At 42.3% G+C, this 22,501-nt stretch overlaps 1 protein-coding gene across 1 annotated transcript in view; it reads left to right on the top strand.

Annotated features, from left to right (window-relative positions):
- Nucleotides 1-22,501, top strand: part of LOC127921833 (sarcolemmal membrane-associated protein-like) — a 43,559-nt gene that overhangs the window by 8,230 nt on the left and 12,828 nt on the right. Inside the window, exons 4-6 of the mRNA XM_052505425.1 lie at nucleotides 3,085-3,144; nucleotides 4,142-4,216; nucleotides 19,058-19,117. Coding sequence (XP_052361385.1) covers nucleotides 3,085-3,144; nucleotides 4,142-4,216; nucleotides 19,058-19,117 — 195 coding nt within the window. The remainder of the gene's footprint in view (nucleotides 1-3,084; nucleotides 3,145-4,141; nucleotides 4,217-19,057; nucleotides 19,118-22,501) is intronic.

The following is a 22,501-nucleotide window of genomic DNA, read 5'->3' as shown; positions in this document are numbered from 1 at the left end:
TGGGCTGGCGGTCTGGGTGGGCTGGCGGTCTGGGTTTAGGCTGGCTGGTCTTGGTGGGCTACTGTATATGGGCTAATATAGGGTTCTGTCTGGGTGGGCTGGGGTCTTGGTGGGCTATTAATCTAGGGTTCTGGCGGTCTGGGTGGGCTGGCGGTCTTAGGATGTTTTAATAGGGTTCTGCTGGTCTAGACCGGGGTACTGTATACTAATATAGGGTTCTGCTGGTCTAGACCGGGGTACTGTATACTAATATAGGGTTCTGCTGGTCTAGACCACGTTACTGTATACTAATATAGGGTTCTGCTGGGGTACTGTATATTAATATAGGGTTCTGCTGGTCTAGACCGGGGTACTGTATACTAATATAGGGTTCTGCTGGTGTACTGTATATTAATGTAGGGTTCTGCTCGTCTAGACCGAGGTACTGTATATTAATATAGGGTTCTGCTGGGGTACTGTATATTGTTATAGAGTTCTGCTGGTCTAGACTGGGTTACTGTATACTAATATAGGGTTCTGCTAGGGTACTGTATACTAATTTAGGGTTCTGCTGTTCTAGACTGGGGTACTGTATATTAATATAGGGTTCTGCTGGTCGAGACTGGGGTACTGTATATTAATATAGGGTTCTGCTGGTCTAGACCGGGGTACTGTATATTAATATAGGGTTCTGCTGGGGTACTGTATACTAATTTAGGGTTCTGCTCGTCTAGACCGGGGTACTGTATATTAATATAGGGTTCTGCTGGTCTAGACCAGGGTACTGTATACTAATATAGGGTTCTGCTGGGGTACTGTATATTTATTTTCTGTGTTTTGTGTTTACTGTATACTAATATAGGGTTCTGAGTTGGTCTAGTCTATGTACTGTATACTAGGTTTTGGGTTCCGCATACTATTATAGGTTCTGCAATCAGAGGCAGGTGTCATTAGTTGTCTCTGATTGAGAACTGTATACTAATATAGGGTTCTAATGGGGTACTTGTATATTAATATAGGGTCTCTGGGTTCTGCTGGTCTAGACCGTTTTGTATACTACATTTCTTGTTTCTGCTGGTCTTGACCATGGTACTGTATATTAATATAGGGTTCTGCTGAAAATCTAGACGCCGGTACTGTATATTAATATAGGGTTCTGCTGGTCTAAGAAGAGGAGGAAACTATACTAATATAGGGTTCTGCTGGTCTAGACCAGGTTACTGTATATTAATATAGGGTTCTGCTGGTCTAGACTGGGGTACTGTATACTAATATAGGGTTCTGCTGGTCTAGACCGGGGTACTGTATATTAATATAGGGTTCTGCTGGTCTAGACTGGGGTACTGTATACTAATATAGGGTTCTGCTGGTCTAGACCGGGGTACTGTATATTAATATAGGGTTCTGCTGGTCTAGACTGGGGTACTGTATACTAATATAGGGTTCTGCTGGTCTAGACAGGGGTACTGTATATTAATATAGGGTTCTGCTGGTCTAGACCGGTGTACTGTATATTAATATAGGGTTCTGCTGGTCTAGACTGGGGTACTGTATACTAATATAGGGTTCTGCTGGTCTAGACCAGGTTACTGTATATTAATATAGGGTTCTGCTGGTCTAGACCGGGGTACTGTATACTAATATAGGGTTCTGCTGGTCTAGACCGGGGTACTGTATATTAATATAGGGTTCTGCTGGTCTAGACTGGGGTACTGTATACTAATATAGGGTTCTGCTGGTCTAGACAGGGGTACTGTATATTAATATAGGGTTCTGCTGGTCTAGACCGGTGTACTGTATATTAATATAGGGTTCTGAAAACATTGTGTTGAAAATCCTAAATTGTTTGCATAGTCAACTTACACACAGCTCTGACACACACACACTCACCCCACCAGACAAGCCACCAGGGGTCTTTTCACAGTCCCCAAATCCAGAATAAATTCAAGAAAGCGTACAGTATTATATTTAGCCATTATTGCATGGAACTTCCTTCCATCTCATATTGCTCAGATTAACAGCAAACCTGGTTTAACACAACAGATAAAGCATCACATCTCGTCACAACGCCTCTCCCCTATTTTACCCACATAGTTTGTGTATATATTGATATGTAGGCTATGTGTGCCTTTTTTAAAGACTATTTATTTTTAATTGATGTAGTTCTGTCCTGGAGCTGTTCTTGTCTATTTATGTTCTGTATTATATCATGTTTCATGTTCTGTGTGGAACCCAGGAAGAGTAGCTGCTGCTATCGCAACAGCTAATGGGGATCCATAATAAACCCCAGGAAGAGTAGCTGCTGCTATGGCAACAGCTACTGAGGATCCATAATAAAATACCAAATACCGTGATGATAGAACCAGTGTAGAGAGATCATAGAGATATCAGATACTGATCCTCAGAAGATATCATAGAGATATCATGTCTAGACATGTCAGATACTGATCCTCAGAAGATATCATAGAGATATCAGATACTGATCCTCAGAAGATATCATAGAGATATCATAGAGATATCAGATACTGATCCTCAGAAGATATCATAGAGATATCATGTCTAGACATGTCAGATACTGCTCCTCAGAAGATATCATAGAGATATCATAGAGATATCAGATACTGATCCTCAGAAGATATCATAGAGATATCATAGAGATATCATAGAGATATCAGATACTGATCCTCAGAAGATATCATAGAGATATCAGATACTCATCCTCAGAAGATATCATAGAGATATCATAGAGATATCATAGAGATATCAGATACTGATCCTCAGAAGATATCATAGAGATATCAGATACTCATCCTCAGGAGATATCATAGAGATATCAGATACTGATCCTCAGAAGATATCATAGAGATATCATAGAGATATCAGATACTCATCCTCAGGAGATATCATAGAGATATCATAGAGATATCAGATACTGATCCTCAGAAGATATCATAGAGATATCAGATACTCATCCTCAGAAGATATCATAGAGATATCATAGAGATATCAGATACTGCTCCTCAGAAGATATCAGAGATATCATGTCTAGACATGTCAGATGTCATGATGTTGATCGTTTATTTTTTTTTTTTTCTCCCACTGCAGCTGTGAAGCAGTTGAAAGAAGCAGTGGGTTCGTCGTTGCACAGGCTGGCTAACTTTGATGGTAAGTTACGTGTGTCTCTAAGGCAGGGGTTGGCAACCTTTTTTGTGTGGAGTGCCAATTTACAATTTATCCTAACATTTCTAATGATCTGTATGCAAGTTCTGATTTTCATATGTGGATTATAAACGAATTGTGTCTATCGAACGTCTAATTTCCCACAAACGGAATAATTCTGTAGCTAAACAGAGGCGCTGTCCATTACCATGACTGACTTGATCCTGGAACACAGATTCTCTTGGTGAATGATAGTGACATTTAACCACAGGGTGGCCAAGCTGATCTTCAATCAGCTCTGAGAATCCTTTGTTTCCACACCATAGTGGGGGAATGTCAGTTGTAATAGCAAATGTGTTTTTAATATTGACACCTCTCTCCTCAAAATGATCTGAGAAGGAATTTTGCATCTAGTAGTACCATGCATTGGTTTTAAACAAGGCAGCTCCTCATGTACCTGCTCTGAGAACCAGTGGGTTTTTAACAAGGCAGCTCCTCATGTACCTGCTCTGAGAACCAGTGGGTTTTAAACAAGGCAGCTCCTCATGTACCAGCTCTGAGTCAGTGGGTTTTAAACAAGGCAGCTCCTCATGTACCTGCTCTGAGTCACAGTGGGTTTTTAACAAGGCAGCTCCTCATGTACCTGCTCTGAGAACCAGTGGGTTTTAAACAAGGCAGCTCCTCATGTACCTGCTCTGAGTCAGTGGGTTTTAAACAAGGCAGCTCCTCATGTACCTGCTCTGAGTCACAGTGGGTTTTAAACAAGGCAGCTCCTCATGTACCTGCTCTGAGTCACAGTGGGTTTTAAACAAGGCAGCTCCTCATGTACCTGCTCTGAGTCACAATGGGTTTTAAATAAGGCAGCTCCTCACGTACCTGCTCTGAATCACAGTGGGTTTTAAATAAGGCAGCTGCTCACGTACCTGCTCTGAGAACCAGTGGTATGTAGTGGTATGAGCCTGGTCGTACTATGTTAGTAACAGAATCTCCATGTCTTTGTCAGAGGTGATAGATGCCCACCTGCAGAACAGCCAGACAGCAGCAGGAGACCGCCTTGCCAATCCTGACCAACTCAAAGGTAAGGGGAGCTTTTGGTTCAACAACAATCAGCAGGTAGCCTAGTGGGGCCATAGTGGTTAGAGCTTTGGGCTAAGAACCAATCAGCAGGTAGCCTAGTGGGGCCATAGTGGTTAGAGCTTTGGGCTAAGAACCAATCAGCAGGTAGCCTAGTGGGGCCATAGTGGTTAGAGCTTTGGGCTAAGAACCAATCAGCAGGTAGCCTAGTGGGGCCATAGTGGTTAGAGCTTTGGGCTAAGAACCAATCAGCAGGTAGCCTAGTGGGGCCATAGTGGTTAGAGCTTTGGGCTAAGAACCAATCAGCAGGTAGCCTAGTGGGGCCATAGTGGTTAGAGCTTTGGGCTAAGAACCAATCAGCAGGTAGCCTAGTGGGGCCATAGTGGTTAGAGCTTTGGGCTAAGAACCAATCAGCAGGTAGCCTAGTGGGGCCATAGTAGTTAGAGCTTTGGGCTAAGAACCAATCAGCAGGTAGCCTAGTGGGGCCATAGTGGTTAGAGCTTTGGGCTAAGAACCAATCAGCAGGTAGCCTAGTGGGGCCATAGTAGTTAGAGCTTTGGGCTAAGAACCAATCAGCAGGTAGCCTAGTGGGGCCATAGTGGTTAGAGCTTTGGGCTAAGAACCAATCAGCAGGTAGCCTAGTGGGGCCATAGTGGTTAGAGCTTTGGGCTAAGAACCAATCAGCAGGTAGCCTAGTGGGGCCATAGTGGTTAGAGCTTTGGGCTAAGAACCAATCAGCAGGTAGCCTAGTGGGGCCATAGTGGATAGAGCTTTGGGCTAAGAACCAAAAGGTTGCTGGTTGGAATAACCTGTCTGTGCCCTTGAACAAGGCACTTAATCCTAATTTGTGCCGTCCTACTTTGGCTGACCCTGTAAAACCACACATTACACTGCACCTATCATACTACTATGACTGACCCTGTAAAACAACACCTATCATACTACTATGACTGACCCTGTAAAACAACACCTATCATACTACTATGACTGACCCTGTAAAACAACACCTATCATACTACTATGACTGACCCTGTAAAACAACACCTATCATACTACCATGACTGACCCTGTAAAACAACACCTATCATACTACTATGACCCTGTAAAACAACACCTATCATACTACTTTGGCTGACCCTGTAAAACAACACCTATCATACTACTATGACTGACCCTGTAAAACAACACCTATCATACTACTATGACTGACCCTGTAAAACAACACCTATCATACTACTATGACTGACCCTGTAAAACAACACCTATCATACTACTATGACTGACCCTGTAAAACAACACCTATCATACTACTATGACCCTGTAAAACAACACCCATCATACTACTATGACTGACCCTGTAAAACAACACCTATCATACTACTATGACTGACCCTGTAAAACAACACCTATCACACTACTATGACTGACCCTGTAAAACAACACCTATCACACTACTATGACTGACCCTGTAAAACAACACATTTCACTGCACCTATCACACTACTATGACTGACCCTGTAAAACAACACCTATCATACTACTATGACTGACCCTATAAAACAACACCTATCATACTACTATGACTGACCCTGTACAACAACACCTATCATACTACTATGACTGACCCTGTAAAACAACACCTATCATACTACTATGACTGACCCTGTAAAACAACACCTATCACACTACTATGACTGACCCTGTAAAACAACACCTATCATACTACTATGACTGACCCTGTACAACAACACCTATCATACTACTATGACTGACCCTGTAAAACAACACCTATCACACTACTATGACTGACCCTGTAAAACAACACCTATCACACTACTATGACTGACCCTGTAAAACCACACCTATCACACTACTATGACTGACCCTGTAAAACAACACCTATCATACTACTATGACTGACCCTGTAAAACAACACCTATCACACTACTATGACTGACCCTGTAAAACCACACCTATCACACTACTATGACTGACCCTGTACAACAACACCTATCATACTACTATGACTGACCCTGTAAAACAACACCTATCATACTACTATGACTGACCCTGTATAACAACACCTATCATACTACTATGACTGACCCTGTAAAACAACACCTATCATACTACTATGACTGACCCTGTAAAACAACACCTATCACACTACTATGACTGACCCTGTAAAACAACACCTATCACACTACTATGACTGACCCTGTAAAGCAACACCTATCATACTACTATGACTGACCCTGTAAAACAACACCTATCACACTACTATGACTGACCCTGTAAAACAACACCTATCATACTACTTTGGCTGACCCTGTAAAACAACACCTATCATACTACTATGACTGACCCTGTAAAACAACACCTATCACACTACTATGACTGACCCTGTAAAACAACACCTATCATACTACTTTGGCTGACCCTGTAAAACAACACCTATCATACTACTATGACTGACCCTGTAAAACAACACCTATCATACTACTATGACTGACCCTGTAAAACAACACCTATCATACTACTATGACTGACCCTGTAAAACAACACCTATCATACTACTATGACTGACCCTGTAAAACAACACCTATCATACTACTATGACTGACCCTGTAAAACAACACCTATCATACTACTATGACTGACCCTGTAAAACAACACATTTCACTGCACCTATCACACTACTATGACTGACCCTGTAAAACAACACCTATCATACTACTATGACTGACCCTGTAAAACAACACCTATCATACTACTATGACTGACCCTGTAAAACAACACCTATCATACTACTATGACTGACCCTGTAAAACAACACCTATCATACTACTATGACTGACCCTGTAAAACAACACCTATCATACTACTATGACTGACCCTGTAAAACAACACCTATCATACTACTATGACTGACCCTGTAAAACCACACCTATCATACTACTATGACTGACCCTGTAAAACAACACCTATCATACTACTATGACTGACCCTGTAAAACAACACCTATCATACTACTATGACTGACCCTGTAAACAACACCTATCATACTACTATGACTGACCCTGTATAACAACACCTATCATACTACTATGACTGACCCTGTAAAACAACACCTATCATACTACTATGACTGACCCTGTAAAACAACACCTATCATACTACTATGACTGACCCTGTATAACAACACCTATCATACTACTATGACTCACCCTGTAAAACAACACCTATCATACTACTATGACTGACCCTGTAAAACAACACCTATCATACTACTATGGCTGACCCTGTAAAACAACACCTATCATACTACTATGACTGACCCTGTAAAACAACACCTATCATACTACTATGACTGACCCTGTAAAACAACACCTGTCATACTACTATGACTGACCCTGTAAACAACACCTATCATACTACTATGACTGACCCTGTAAAACAACACCTATCATACTACTATGACTGACCCTGTAAAACAACACCTATCATACTACTATGACTGACCCTGCATAACAACACCTATCATACTACTATGACTGACCCTGTAAAACAACACCTATCATACTACTATGACTGACCCTGTAAAACAACACCTATCATACTACTATGACTGACCCTGTAAAACAACACCTATCATACTACTATGACTGACCCTGTAAAACAACACCTATCATACTACTATGACTGACCCTGTAAAACAACACCTATCATACTACTATGACTGACCCTGTAAAACAACACCTATCATACTACTATGACTGACCCTGTAAAACAACACCTATCATACTACTATGACTGACCCTGTAAAACAACACCTATCATACTACTATGACTGACCCTGTAAAACAACACCTATCATACTACTATGACTGACCCTGTAAAACAACACCTATCATACTACTATGACTGACCCTGTAAAACAACACCTATCATACTACTATGACTGACCCTGTAAAACAACACCTATCATACTACTATGACTGACCCTGTAAAACAACACCTATCATACTACTATGACTGACCCTGTAAAACAACACCTATCATACTACTATGGCTGACCCTGTAAAACAACACCTATCATACTACTATGGCTGACCCTGTAAAACAACACCTATCATACTACTATGACTGACCCTGTAAAACAACACCTATCATACTACTATGACTGACCCTGTAAAACACATATGTCAGAGTCAAGGCCCGCGGGCCACATCCGGCCCGCGAGAAGGTTTTTTACGGCCCCTGGGATGATCTTGATTTATTATTAGAACCGGCCCGCAGACCGCAGCAAGCCGGCAGCCCGCAGATCTTTTACACGCACCAATACTACATTTCCCACAATGCAACGGTGACGCACCGAGCAGTAGGCTGCTTCATTTCAATATTTATTGGCACAGCAGTTGTCAGCATCACAGTAAAATTAACTTTCAGATACCCATAAAAAATGGCAAAACGGAAGGTGGACACTGAGAACCGGGGGTTTCAAACAAGGTGGGAGTCGGAGTATTTGTTCACGGAGGTAGCTGGAAAACCTGTGTGTCTTCTGTGTGGAGAAAGTGTGGCGGTACTGAAAGAGTATAATCTGAGACGACATTATGAAACGAAACACGCGGACAAAAACAAGAATATGGACATGGAACAAAGGCTACAAAAGGCAGAGGAATTAAAACGAGGCCTCAAATCTCGACAGGCTCTGTTCAAAAGCCAAATCACAAGGCCAGGCTGCTGTCAAGGCCAGTTTTATTTTGGCAGAAGAGACGCTAAATCAGCCCGGCCATTTACGGAGGGGGATTTCATCAAAAACTGCATGATTAAAGTTTGTGACGAAGTTTGCCCAGAAAAAAGGCAACTCTTTTAAATGTGAGTCTGAGCAGAAACACCATTGCGAGAGAGTAGACCAGTTGTCCATCAATCTAAAAGAGCAGCTTGTGAAAAAGGGAAAAGATTTCATTGCATATTCCTTGGCTGTGGATGAGAGCACCGACATTTCTGACATTGCCCAGTTGTCAATTTTCATCCGCGGAGTGGACTCCAGCCTAAGCGTGACAGAGGAGTTTTTGGCTTTACGTCCTATGCATGGCACAACTACGGGGCATGATTTGTATGAAGAGGTGTCAAGATGTGTAAATGAGATGGAGCTGCCTTGGGAAAAACTCGTGGGTTTGACAACCGACGGAGCACCTGCGATGTGTGGACACAGGAGCGGACTGGTGGCGAAGATACGGGAAAAGATGCAAGAGGAAAACGCGACAGGTGAGCTGACAGCTTATCATTGTATCATACACCAGGAAGCGTTGTGCGGTAAAGCCTTGAAAATGGAGCATGTAATGAGCATCATCACGCGCACAGTTAACTTTATCAGAGCCAAGGTTTGAATCACCGCCAGTTCAAGGCATTTCTGACGGAGTTAGAAACGGAGCATGGTGATTTGCCTTATCACACAGAGGTGCGATGGCTAAGCCAGGGAAAGGTGCTTCAAAGATGTTTCGAGCTTCGTGAGGAGATTTGTCTGTTCTTGGACAGCAAAGGGAAAGACACAACACAACTCCGAGACGAAATGTTTCTGTGTGAAATGGCTTTTCTGTGTGACATTACGAGTCATCTGAATGCAATGAACTTGCAGCTGCAGGGTCGGGATCGTGTCATCTCTGATATGTACAGTACAGTGAAGGCATTTAAAACCAAACTGACTCTGTGGGAGACGCAGATGCGGAAAGAAAATTTGAGCCACTTTCCCAGCTGCCAGACCATGAAAGAGAAGCTCTCTACCAGTGCGTTCCCGAGCGCACAGTTGGCTGATAAAATAGGTATGCTTGCCGCTGACTTTCGACGCCGATTTGCTGACTTTGAAGCACAAAAAAGCAGGTTGGAACTGCTCGGTAACCCATTTGCTGTTGACGTGGAAAGCTCACCACCAAACCTCCAAATGGAGTTGATTGACCTCCAATGCAATGATGCACTGAGGGCAAAATATGCGGCAGTGGGTGCTGCGGAGTTCGCCCTTTCCTCCCCGACACAATGCCCCAGCTGCGCATCCAGGCTGCTCAAACGTTGTCTATGTTTGGCAGCACATACCTGTGTGAACAACTGTTTTCTTTGATGAACTTGAACAAAACATCACACAGAAGTCGACTTACTGCTGAACACCTCCACTCAATTCTGAGGATTTCCTCAGCTCAGAGCCTTACCCCGAACATTGATGAACTTGTGGAAAAGATGGGACACCACCAAGTATCACCCTCAACCTCAAACAAGTGAACATTACTGTGCAATCACATATTTAGAGTTTTTACTCAGTTCAAGTTTAAAAGTTAAAGTTTAATATTTGTTTTCACTGCATGTTACTTCTCCTTAAACAAAGTGTTGTTTTTGATTAATAGATTTTTGCACTTTATTTTATTGTATTTCAATCCAATTATATTTTTAAAATATTTCAGTTGAGTGGATGATAGAAAATTGCTATTATTGTTTTTTTCTTTGAAGTAAATTTAGCCCACTTTTGCTAAAATAGAAAATATAGGCTACTGATGGTGCCTTGAATACCGGTTTCTTTCATTTAATGTTCATGTTATGGGGATTTTTATATAAAGGAAATTTGTCTTTTGTGTCTGTTGAAAATTAAAGATTACTGACAGAGCCATAGGAAAATATTGCTTTATTTATCTGATCATATTGGAATATATTTGTTAGGTTTTCAGTAGGTTCAATTAGGTTCACTAGACTATATGCGTCATTTAAAAATTTTTCAATGAACATTCGAACAGTCCGGCCAACGGCTTGTAGCTAAATTTTTTATTTGGCCCTCCGTCCATTTGACTTTGACACCCCTGCTGTAAAACAACACCTATCATACTACTATGACTGACCCTGTAAAACAACACCTATCATACTACCATGACTGACCCTGTAAAACAACACCTATCATACTACTATGACTGACCCTGTAAAACAACACCTATCATACTACTATGACTGACCCTGTAAAACAACACCTATCATACTACTATGACTGACCCTGTAAAACAACACCTATCATACTACTATGACTGACCCTGTAAAACAACACCTATCATACTACTATGACTGACCCTGTAAAACAACACCTATCATACTACTATGACTGACCCTGTAAAACAACACCTATCATACTACTATGACTGACCCTGTAAAACAACACCCATCATACTACTATGACTGACCCTGTACAACAACACCTATCATACTACTATGACTGACCCTGTAAAACAACACATTACACTGCACCTATCACACTACTATGACTGACCCTGTAAAACAACACCTATCATACTACTATGACTGACCCTGTACAACAACACCTATCATACTACTACGGACTGACCCTGTAAAACAACACCTATCATACTACTATGACTGACCCTGTAAAACAACACCTATCATACTACTATGACTGACCCTGTAAAACAACACCTATCATACTACTATGACTGACCCTGTAAATCAACACCTATCATACTACTATGACTGACCCTGTAAAACAACACCTATCATACTACTATGACTGACCCTGTAAAACAACACCTATCATACTACTATGACTGACCCTGTAAAACAACACCTATCATACTACTATGACTGACCCTGTAAAACAACACCCATCATACTACTATGACTGACCCTGTACAACAACACCTATCATACTACTATGACTGACCCTGTAAAACAACACATTACACTGCACCTATCACACTACTATGACTGACCCTGTAAAACAACACCTATCATACTACTATGACTGACCCTGTACAACAACACCTATCATACTACTACGGACTGACCCTGTAAAACAACACCTATCATACTACTATGACTGACCCTGTAAAACAACACCTATCATACTACTATGACTGACCCTGTAAACAACACCTATCATACTACTATGACTGACCCTGTAAATCAACACCTATCATACTACTATGACTGACCCTGTAAAACAACACCTATCATACTACTATGACTGACCCTGTAAAACAACACCTATCATACTACTATGACTGACCCTGTAAAACAACACCTATCATACTACTATGACTGACCCTGTAAAACAACACCTATCATACTACTATGACTGACCCTGTAAAACAACACCTATCATACTACTATGACTGACCCTGTAAAACAACACCTATCATACTACTATGACTGACCCTGTAAAACAACACCTATCATACTACTATGACTGACCCTGTAAAACAACACCTATCATACTACTATGACTGACCCTGTAAAACAACACCTATCATACTACTATGACTGACCCTGTAAAACAACACCTATCATACTACTATGACTGACCCTGTAAAACAACACCTATCATACTACCATGACTGACCCTGTAAAACAACACCTATCATACTACTATGACTGACCCTGTAAAACAACACCTATCATACTACTATGACTGACCCTGTAAAACAACACCTATCATACTACTATGACTGACCCTGTAAAACAACACATTACACTGCACCTATCACACTACTATTACTGACCCTGTAAAACAACACCTATCATACTACTATGACTGACCCTGTAAAACAACACCTATCATACTACTATGACTGACCCTGTAAATCAACACCTATCATACTACTATGACTGACCCTGTAAAACAACACCTATCACACTACTATGACTGACCCTGTAAAACAACACCTATCATACTACTATGACTGACCCTGTAAAACAACACCTATCATACTACTATGACTGACCCTGTAAAACAACACCTATCATACTACTATGACTGACCCTGTAAAACAACACCTATCATACTACTATGACTGACCCTGTAAAACAACACCTATCATACTACTATGACTGACCCTGTAAAACAACACCTATCATACTACTATGACTGACCCTGTAAAACAACACCTATCATACTACTATGACTGACCCTGTAAACAACACCTATCATACTACTATGACTGACCCTGTAAAACAACACCTATCATACTACTATGACTGACCCTGTAAAACAACACCTATCATACTACTATGACTGACCCTGTAAAACAACACCTATCATACTACTATGACTGACCCTGTAAACAACACCTATCATACTACTATGACTGACCCTGTAAAACAACACCTATCATACTACTATGACTGACCCTGTAAAACAACACCTATCATACTACTATGACTGACCCTGTAAAACAACACCTATCATACTACTATGACCCTGTAAAACAACACCTATCATACTACTATGACTGACCCTGTAAAACAACACCTATCATACTACTATGACTGACCCTGTAAAACAACACCTATCATACTACTATGACTGACCCTGTAAAACAACACCTATCATACTACTATGACTGACCCTGTAAAACAACACCTATCATACTACTATGACTGACCCTGTAAAACAACACCTATCATACTACTATGACTGACCCTGTAAAACAACACCTATCATACTACTATGACTGACCCTGTAAAACAACACCTATCATACTACTATGACTGACCCTGTAAAACAACACCTATCATACTACTATGACTGACCCTGTAAAACAACACCTATCATACTACTATGACTGACCCTGTAAAACAACACCTATCATACTACTATGACTGACCCTGTAAAACAACACCTATCATACTACTATGACTGACCCTGTAAAACAACACATTTCACTGCACCTATCACACTACTATGACTGACCCTGTAAAACAACACCTATCATACTACTATGACTGACCCTGTAAAACAACACCTATCACACTACTATGACCCTGTAAAACAACACCTATCATACTACTATGACTGACCCTGTAAAACAACACATTTCACTGCACCTATCCGGTGTATTTGACAATACGACATCTAATAAAATTTGATTTGATTTTGATTTGATTAGCTCCAGAATGTGTCCAGCAGCACCACCCTGTGGAAATACCAGGTATAGCCTGTGTCGTGTATTTGCTATCATTAAATTGAAGACATAGTTTTATCAAAGATTCCTGTAATTAGGACAACGCGATCAAAGTAATTAATTGTGTAACTGTAATTAACTAGGAATTCGGGGCACCAAGGAAAGTATTCAGATTACAAAGTTATAATTTCCCAATATAACCTTTCAGATATTTTCAGATCTGATCAATAGTCTTCTGATTTAATTATTTATTTATTTTACATCACGTTAGTCTCATTCCAAACAGCGTAAATTGTTGGCCATCTGCACGAACCCAGTCTTGACTATGAGTCATCCATACATCAATTGTCTTAAATCATTTATTTATTACTAACTAAGTAATTCACAGAAATGCATAAACAAACAGTAAATATGGTTACATGTGGTGATAGAATGAGCCCTAGTGGGCTAAACCGACATGGCAGCTTGTTAGACAGAGGAGCGATGGTCAAACTGAATCACATCACTCTGTTCCCCCTTATCAAACTGAATCACATCACTCTGTTCCCCTTATCAAACTGAATCACATCACTCTGTTCCCCTTATCAAACTGAATCACATCACTTTGTTCCCCTTATCAAACTGAATCACATCACTCTGTTCCCCTTATCAAACTGAATCACATCACTTTGTTCCCCTTATCAAACTGAATCACATCACTCTGTTCCCCTTATCAAACTGATTCACATCACTCTGTTCCCCTTATCAAACTGAATCACATCACTCTGTTCCCCTTATCAAACTGAATCACATCACTCTGTTCCCCTTATCAAACTGAATCACATCACTCTGTTCCCCTTATCAAACTGAATCACATCACTGTTCCCCTTATCAAACTGAATCACATCACTCTGTTCCCCTTATCAAACTGAGTCACATCACTGTTCCCCTTATCAAACTGAATCACATCACTCTGTTCCCCTTATCAAACTGAATCACATCACTGTTCCCCTTATCAAACTGAATCACATCACTCTGTTCCCCTTATCAAACTGATTCACATCACTCTGTTCCCCTTATCAAACTGAATCACATCACTCTGTTCCCCTTATCAAACTGCATCACATCACTCTGTTCCCCTTATCAAACTGAATCACATCACTGTTCCCCCTTATCAAACTGAATCACATCGCTTTGTTCCCCTTATCAAACTGAATCACATCACTCTGTTCCCCTCATCAAACTGATTCACATCACTCTGTTCCCCTTATCAAACTGAATCACATCACTGTTCCCCCTTATCAAACTGAATCACATCACTCTGTTCCCCCTTATCAAACTGCATCACATCACTCTGTTCCCCTTATCAAACTGAATCACATCACTGTTCCCCCTTATCAAACTGAATCACATCGCTTTGTTCCCCTTATCAAACTGAATCACATCGCTTTGTTCCCCTTATCAAACTGAATCACATCACTCTGTTCCCCTTATCAAACTGAATCACATCACTCTGTTCCCCTTATCAAACTGAATCACATCACTCTGTTCCCCTTATCAAAGTGAATCACATCACTCTGTTCCCCTTATCAAAGTGAATCACATCACTCTGTTCCCCCTTATCAAACTGAATCACATCACTCTGTTCCCCTTATCAAAGTGAATCGCATCACTCTGTTCCCCTTATCAAACTGAATCACATCACTCTGTTCCCCTTATCAAACTGAATCACATCACTTTGTTCCCCTTATCAAACTGAATCACATCACTTTGTTCCCCTTATCAAACTGAATCACACCACTCTGTTCCCCTTATCAAACTGAATCACATCACTCTGTTCCCTTATCAAACTGGAATCACATCACTCTGTTCCCCTTATCAAACTGAATCACATCACTCTGTTCCCTTATCAAACTGAATCACATCACTCTGTTCCCCTTATCAAACTGAATCACATCACTCTGTTCCCCTTATCAAACTGGAATCACATCACTCTGTTCCCCTTATCAAACTGAATCACATCACTTTGTTCCCCTTATCAAACTGAATCACATCACTCTGTTCCCCTTATCAAACTGAATCACATCACTCTGCTCCCCTTATCAAACTGAATCACATCACTTTGTTCCCCTTATCAAACTGAATCACATCACTTTGTTCCCCTTATCAAACTGAATCACATCACTCTGTTCCCTTATCAAACTGAATCACATCACTCTGTTCCCCTTATCAAAGTGAATCACATCACTCTGTTCCCCTTATCAAAGTGAATCACATCACTCTGTTCCCCCTTATCAAACTGAATCACATCACTCTGTTCCCCTTATCAAAGTGAATCGCATCACTCTGTTCCCCTTATCAAACTGAATCACATCACTCTGTTCCCCTTATCAAACTGAATCACATCACTTTCTTCCCCTTATCAAACTGGAATCACATCACTTTGTTCCCCTTATCAAACTGAATCACATCACTTTGTTCCCCTTATCAAACTGAATCACATCACTCTGTTCCCCTTATCAAACTGAATCACATCACTCTGTTCCCCTTATCAAACTGAATCACATCACTCTGTTCCCCTTATCAAACTGAATCACATCACTCTGTTCCCCTTATCAAACTGAATCACATCACTCTGTTCCCCTTATCAAACTGAATCACATCACACTGTTCCCCTTATCAAACTGAATCACATCACTCTGTTCCCCCTTATCAAACTGAGTTGCACCAAATGATTTACAACTAAAACGTATGGTTCCTGTATGTTGTCAGAGCCCATCTACACTGAACAACAATATAAACACAACATGTAAAGTGTTGTGTTGGTCCCATGTTTCATGAGCTGAACTTTTCCATACGAGCAAAAGCTTTTTTCTCTCAAATTTTGCACACAAATTTGTTTACATCCTTGTTTAGTGAGCATATTTCCTTTGCCAAGATAATCCATTCACCTGACAGGTGTGGCATATCAAGAAGCTGATTAAACAGCATGATCATTACACAGGTGCACCTTGTGCTGGGGACAATAAAAGGCCACTCTAAAATGTGCGATTTTGTCACAACACAATGCCACAGATTTCTCAAGTTTTGAGGGAGTGTGCAATTAGCATGCTGACTGCAGTAATGTCCACCAGAGCTGTTGTCAGATAATTGAATGTTCATTTCTCAACCATCAGCCGCCTCCAACTTCGTTTTAGAGAATTTGGCAGTACGTCCAACCGGCCTCAGTACCGCAGACCATGTGTAACCACGCCAGCCCAGGACCTCCACATCTGGCTTCTTCACCTGTGGGATCGTTTGAGACCAGCCACCCGGACAGCTGATGAAACTGATTTTACACAACCAAAGATGTCTGCACAAACTGTCAGAAACCGTCTCAGGGAAGCTCTTCTGCGTACTCGTCGTCCTCACCAATTCAGCGTTGTAACAGACTTCAAATGCTCAGCTTCGATGGCCACTGGCACACTTGAGACGTTGAGGCTCTTCACAGATGAATCCCGGTTCCAACTGTTCCTGGCAGTATGGTGTCGTGTGTGCGCGTGGTTTGCTGATGTCACCGTTCTGAACAGAGTGCCCTGTGGTGGTGGGGTTATGGTATGGACAGGCATAAGCTACGGACAGCAAACACAATAGCATTTTTCAATGGTCATTTGAATGCACAGAGGTACCGTGATGAGATCCTGAGGCCCATTGTGGTGCCATTCATCCACCTCCATCACGTCATGTTTCAGTATGATAAAGCACGGCCCATGTCACAAGAATCTGTACACAATTCCTGGAAGCTGAAAATGTCCAAGTTCTTCCATGGCCTCCATACTTACCAGACATGTCACCCATTGAGCATGTTTGGGATGCTCTGGATCGACCTGTACGACAATGTTCCAGTTCCCACCAATATCCAGCAACTTCACACAGCCATTTAAGAGGATTGGGGACAACATTCCACATGTTATTTCATGTGATTTATTTGAAGTTCAGTGTTCTGAGAGTGTTTTATAGTAGTTGTAAGTTGTATATTCCTGTCGCTCTGTAGAACACCAACTGGATGCTAAAGACACTGAATTGTCAGATACACTGAGCCCCAGCCAGAACCGCAGCAGTGACGACACGTCAGTTAACATCAGAAATAGTCAAATGTTTAAATATATAAACAAGACATCTTTTTGGCTAAAATATTAACAATTGTGAAATTGTCAGAGGTATGTAAGATATTTCCTATTCATTTATCAGGACTTGAAAAAGTGAAATAATTAGACTTTGTATATTAATTCATGAAGTTAATGAATTAGTCTTCATGTTTATGAACTAAAAACATGTCCATAGGTGTATGATATTAACATTGTAACTATGTAAATGTGTTTTTGTATTATTTGAACCCTGAATGAGGAAATGATATAAGCAGTGTTGTGTCCAGAACATGGAATAAATATAGGTTTACTGTCACTGTTTAGCTTTCTTGTTTGTCCTGGTCTGGTCCTAGCTCACTGTTCAATCCTCCTCCTCTCCCTGTTCACTCTTTCTCTCCTCTCCTCTTCCTCTCCTCTCTCCTCTACTTCTCCTCTCCTCTTCTCTCTCCTCTCCTCTACCTCTCCTCTCTCCTTCTCCTCTTCCTCTCCTCTTCTCTTCCTCTCCTCTCTCCTCTACCTCTCCTCTCTCCTCTCCTCTCTCCTCCTCTCTCCTCTTCTCTCTCCTCTACCTCTCCTCTCTCCTTCTCCTCTTGCTCTCCTCTCCTCTCTCCTCTACCTCTCCTCTCTCCCCTCTCCTCTCTCCTCTACCTCTCCTCTCTCCTCTACCTCTCCTCTCTCCTTCTCCTCTTCCTCTCCTCTCTCCCTCTCCTCTCTCCTCTACCTCTCCTCTCTCCTCTCCTCTCCTCTCCTCTTCCTCTTCTTTCTCTCTGTCTCTGTAAGTGTGTGTAGATGGAAACATGGATGATCATGAACTGAACGAGCCACAGAACAGGGTCGCCATGCTCAAAGGTAATACATATTTAATGTTTTATTGCGTCTCATTGCCATAAAATCTGAAGAGAGGTAGCTGGATGGATCAACAGTGCCAAACCTGGCTGAATATAGATATATACATGGAGCTATAGGGATGGGGAGGGCAAACCTGGCTGGTGCCTGGGGGAATATATATATATATATATGGAGCTTTAGGGATGGGGAGGCCAAACCTGGCTGGTGCCTGGGGGACTATTGAATATATATGGAGCTTTAGGGATGGGGAGGCCAAACCTGGCGGGTGCCTGGGGGACTATTGAATATATATGGAGCTTTAGGGATGGGGAGGCCAAACCTGGCTGGTGCCTGGGGGACTATTGAATATATATGGAGCTTTAGGGATGGGGAGGCCAAACCTGGCTGGTGCCTGGGGGACTATTGAATGATATATGGAGCTTTAGGGATGGGGAGGCCAAACCTGGCTGGTGCCTGGGGGACTATTGAATATATATGGAGCTTTAGGGATGGGGAGGCCAAACCTGGCTGGTGCCTGGGGGACTATTGAATATATATATGGAGCTTTAGGGATGGGGAGGCCAAACCTGGCTGAATATATATATATACATGGAGCTATAGGGATGGGGAGGCCAAACCTGGCTGGTGCCTGGGGGACTATTGAATACATATGGAGCTTTAGGGATGGGGAGGCCAAACCTGGCGGGTGCCTGGGGGACTATTGAATATATATGGAGCTTTAGGGATGGGGAGGCCAAACCTGGCTGGTGCCTGGGGGACTATTGAATATATATGGAGCTTTAGGGATGGGGAGGCCAAACCTGGCTGGTGCCTGGGGGACTATTGAATACATATGGAGCTTTAGGGATGGGGAGGCCAAACCTGGCGGGTGCCTGGGGGACTATTGAATACATATGGAGCTTTAGGGATGGGGAGGCCAAACCTGGCTGGTGCCTGGGGGACTATTGAATACATATGGAGCTTTAGGGATGGGGAGGCCAAACCTGGCTGGTGCCTGGGGGACTATTGAATATATATGGAGCTTTAGGGATGGGGAGGCCAAACCTGGCTGGTGCCTGGGGGACTATTGAATATATATGGAGCTTTAGGGATGGGGAGGCCAAACCTGGCTGGTGCCTGGGGGACTATTGAATATATATGGAGCTTTAGGGATGGGGAGGCCAAACCTGGCTGGTGCCTGGGGGACTATTGAATATATATGGAGCTTTAGGGATGGGGAGGCCAAACCTGGCTGGTGCCTGGGGGACTATTGAATATATATGGAGCTTTAGGGATGGGGAGGGCCAAACCTGGCGGGTGCCTGGGGGACTATTGAATACATATGGAGCTTTAGGATAGGGAGGCCAAACCTGGCTGGTGCCTGAGGGACTATTGAATATATATGGAGCTTTAGGGATGGGGAGGCCAAACCTGGCTGGTGCCTGGGGGACTATTGAATATATATGGAGCTTTAGGGATGGGGAGGCCAAACCTGGCTGGTGCCTGGGGGACTATTGAATATATATGGAGCTTTAGGGATGGGGAGGCCAAACCTGGCGGTGCCTGGGGGACTATTGAATATATATGGAGCTTTAGGGATGGGGAGGCCAAACCTGGCTGGTGCCTGGGGGACTATTGAATACATATGGAGCTTTAGGGATGGGGAGGCCAAACCTGGGGGTGCCTGGGGGACTATTGAATATATATGGAGCTTTAGGGATGGGGAGGCCAAACCTGGCTGGTGCCTGGGGGACTATTGAATACATATGGAGCTTTAGGGATGGGGAGGCCAAACCTGGCTGGTGCCTGGGGGACTATTGAATATATATGGAGCTTTAGGGATGGGGAGGCCAAACCTGGCTGGTGCCTGGGGGACTATTGAATATATATGGAGCTTTAGGGATGGGGAGGCCAAACCTGGCTGGTGCCTGGGGGACTATTGAATATATATGGAGCTTTAGGGATGGGGAGGCCAAACCTGGCTGGTGCCTGGGGGACTATTGAATATATATGGAGCTTTAGGGATGGGGAGGCCAAACCTGGCTGGTGCCTGGGGGACTATTGAATATATATGGAGCTTTAGGGATGGGGAGGCCAAACCTGGCTGGTGCCTGGGGGACTATTTACCGGTCAAAAGTTTTAGAACACCTACTCATTCAAGGATTTTTCTTTCTTTTTTAAAATTTCCTACGTTGTGGAATAATAGTGAAGACATCAACACTATGAAATAACACATATGGAATCATGTAGTAACCAAAAAAGTGTTAAGCAAATCAAAATATATTTTAGATTCTTCAAAGTAGCCACCCTTTGACTTGTTGACAGCTATGCACACTCTTGTCATTCTCTCAACCAGCTTCACCTGGAATGCTTTTCCAACAGTCTTGAAGGAGTTCCCACATATGCTGAGCACTTGTTCGCTGCTTTTATTTCACTCTGCGGTCCGACTCATCCCAAACCATCTCAATTGGGTTGAGTTCGGGGATTGTGGAGGCCAGGTCATCTGATGCAGCACTCCATCACTCTCCTTATTGGTCAAATATCCCTTACACAGCCTGGAGGTGTGTTGGGTCACTGTCCTGTTGAAAAACAAATGATAGTCCCACTAAGCACAAACCAGATGGGATGGCGTATCGCTGCAGAATGATGTGGTTGCCGTGCTGGTTAAGTGTGATTTGAATTCTAAATAAATCACAGACAGTGTCACCCGAGAAAAGCTCCATCACACCTCCTTTAACAAATACAATGATATTTCTCCGTAAACAAATGAACAGACTTTCAGCATGCTTATAGAGAAGGGCACTCAGCATGTACTGCACTGACACAAATGACGGATGATTGGTTGAAAGACATTGATAATAGAAATACTGTGGGAGATGTACTGTTAGATTTCAGTGCAGCCTTTGATATTATTGACCATAACCTGTTGTTGAGAAAACATATGTGCTATGGCTTTTCAACCTCTGCCATATTGTGGATTCAAAGCTATTTATCTAATAGAACTCAAAGGGTTTTCTTTAAGACAGTCACAACATTGCATTAATCAGGCTGCTAGAATAGGTCTCATACCTTCAGCATCAACAGCTGTTACCTTGTTCTGGAATAGATCTTATACCTTCAGCATCAACAGCTGTCACCGTGTTCTGGAATAGATCTTATACCTTCAGCATCAACAGCTGTTAACGTGTTCTGGAATAGATCTTATACCTTCAGCATCAACAGCTGTCACCTTGTTCTGGAATAGATCTCATACCTTCAGCATCAACAGCTGTTACCTTGTTCTGGAATAGATCTTATACCTTCAGCATCAACAGCTGTCACCGTGTTCTGGAATAGATCTTATACCTTCAGCATCAACAGCTGTCACCTTGTTCTGGAATAGATCTCATACCTTCAGCATCAACA

The sequence above is a fragment of the Oncorhynchus keta genome, unplaced genomic scaffold (assembly GCF_023373465.1).
Source record: "Oncorhynchus keta strain PuntledgeMale-10-30-2019 unplaced genomic scaffold, Oket_V2 Un_contig_2377_pilon_pilon, whole genome shotgun sequence".
Classification (NCBI taxonomy): domain Eukaryota; kingdom Metazoa; phylum Chordata; class Actinopteri; order Salmoniformes; family Salmonidae; genus Oncorhynchus; species Oncorhynchus keta.
Note: the sequence above shows the minus strand (reverse complement) of the source record. Positions and strands in the feature narration are given on the sequence as shown.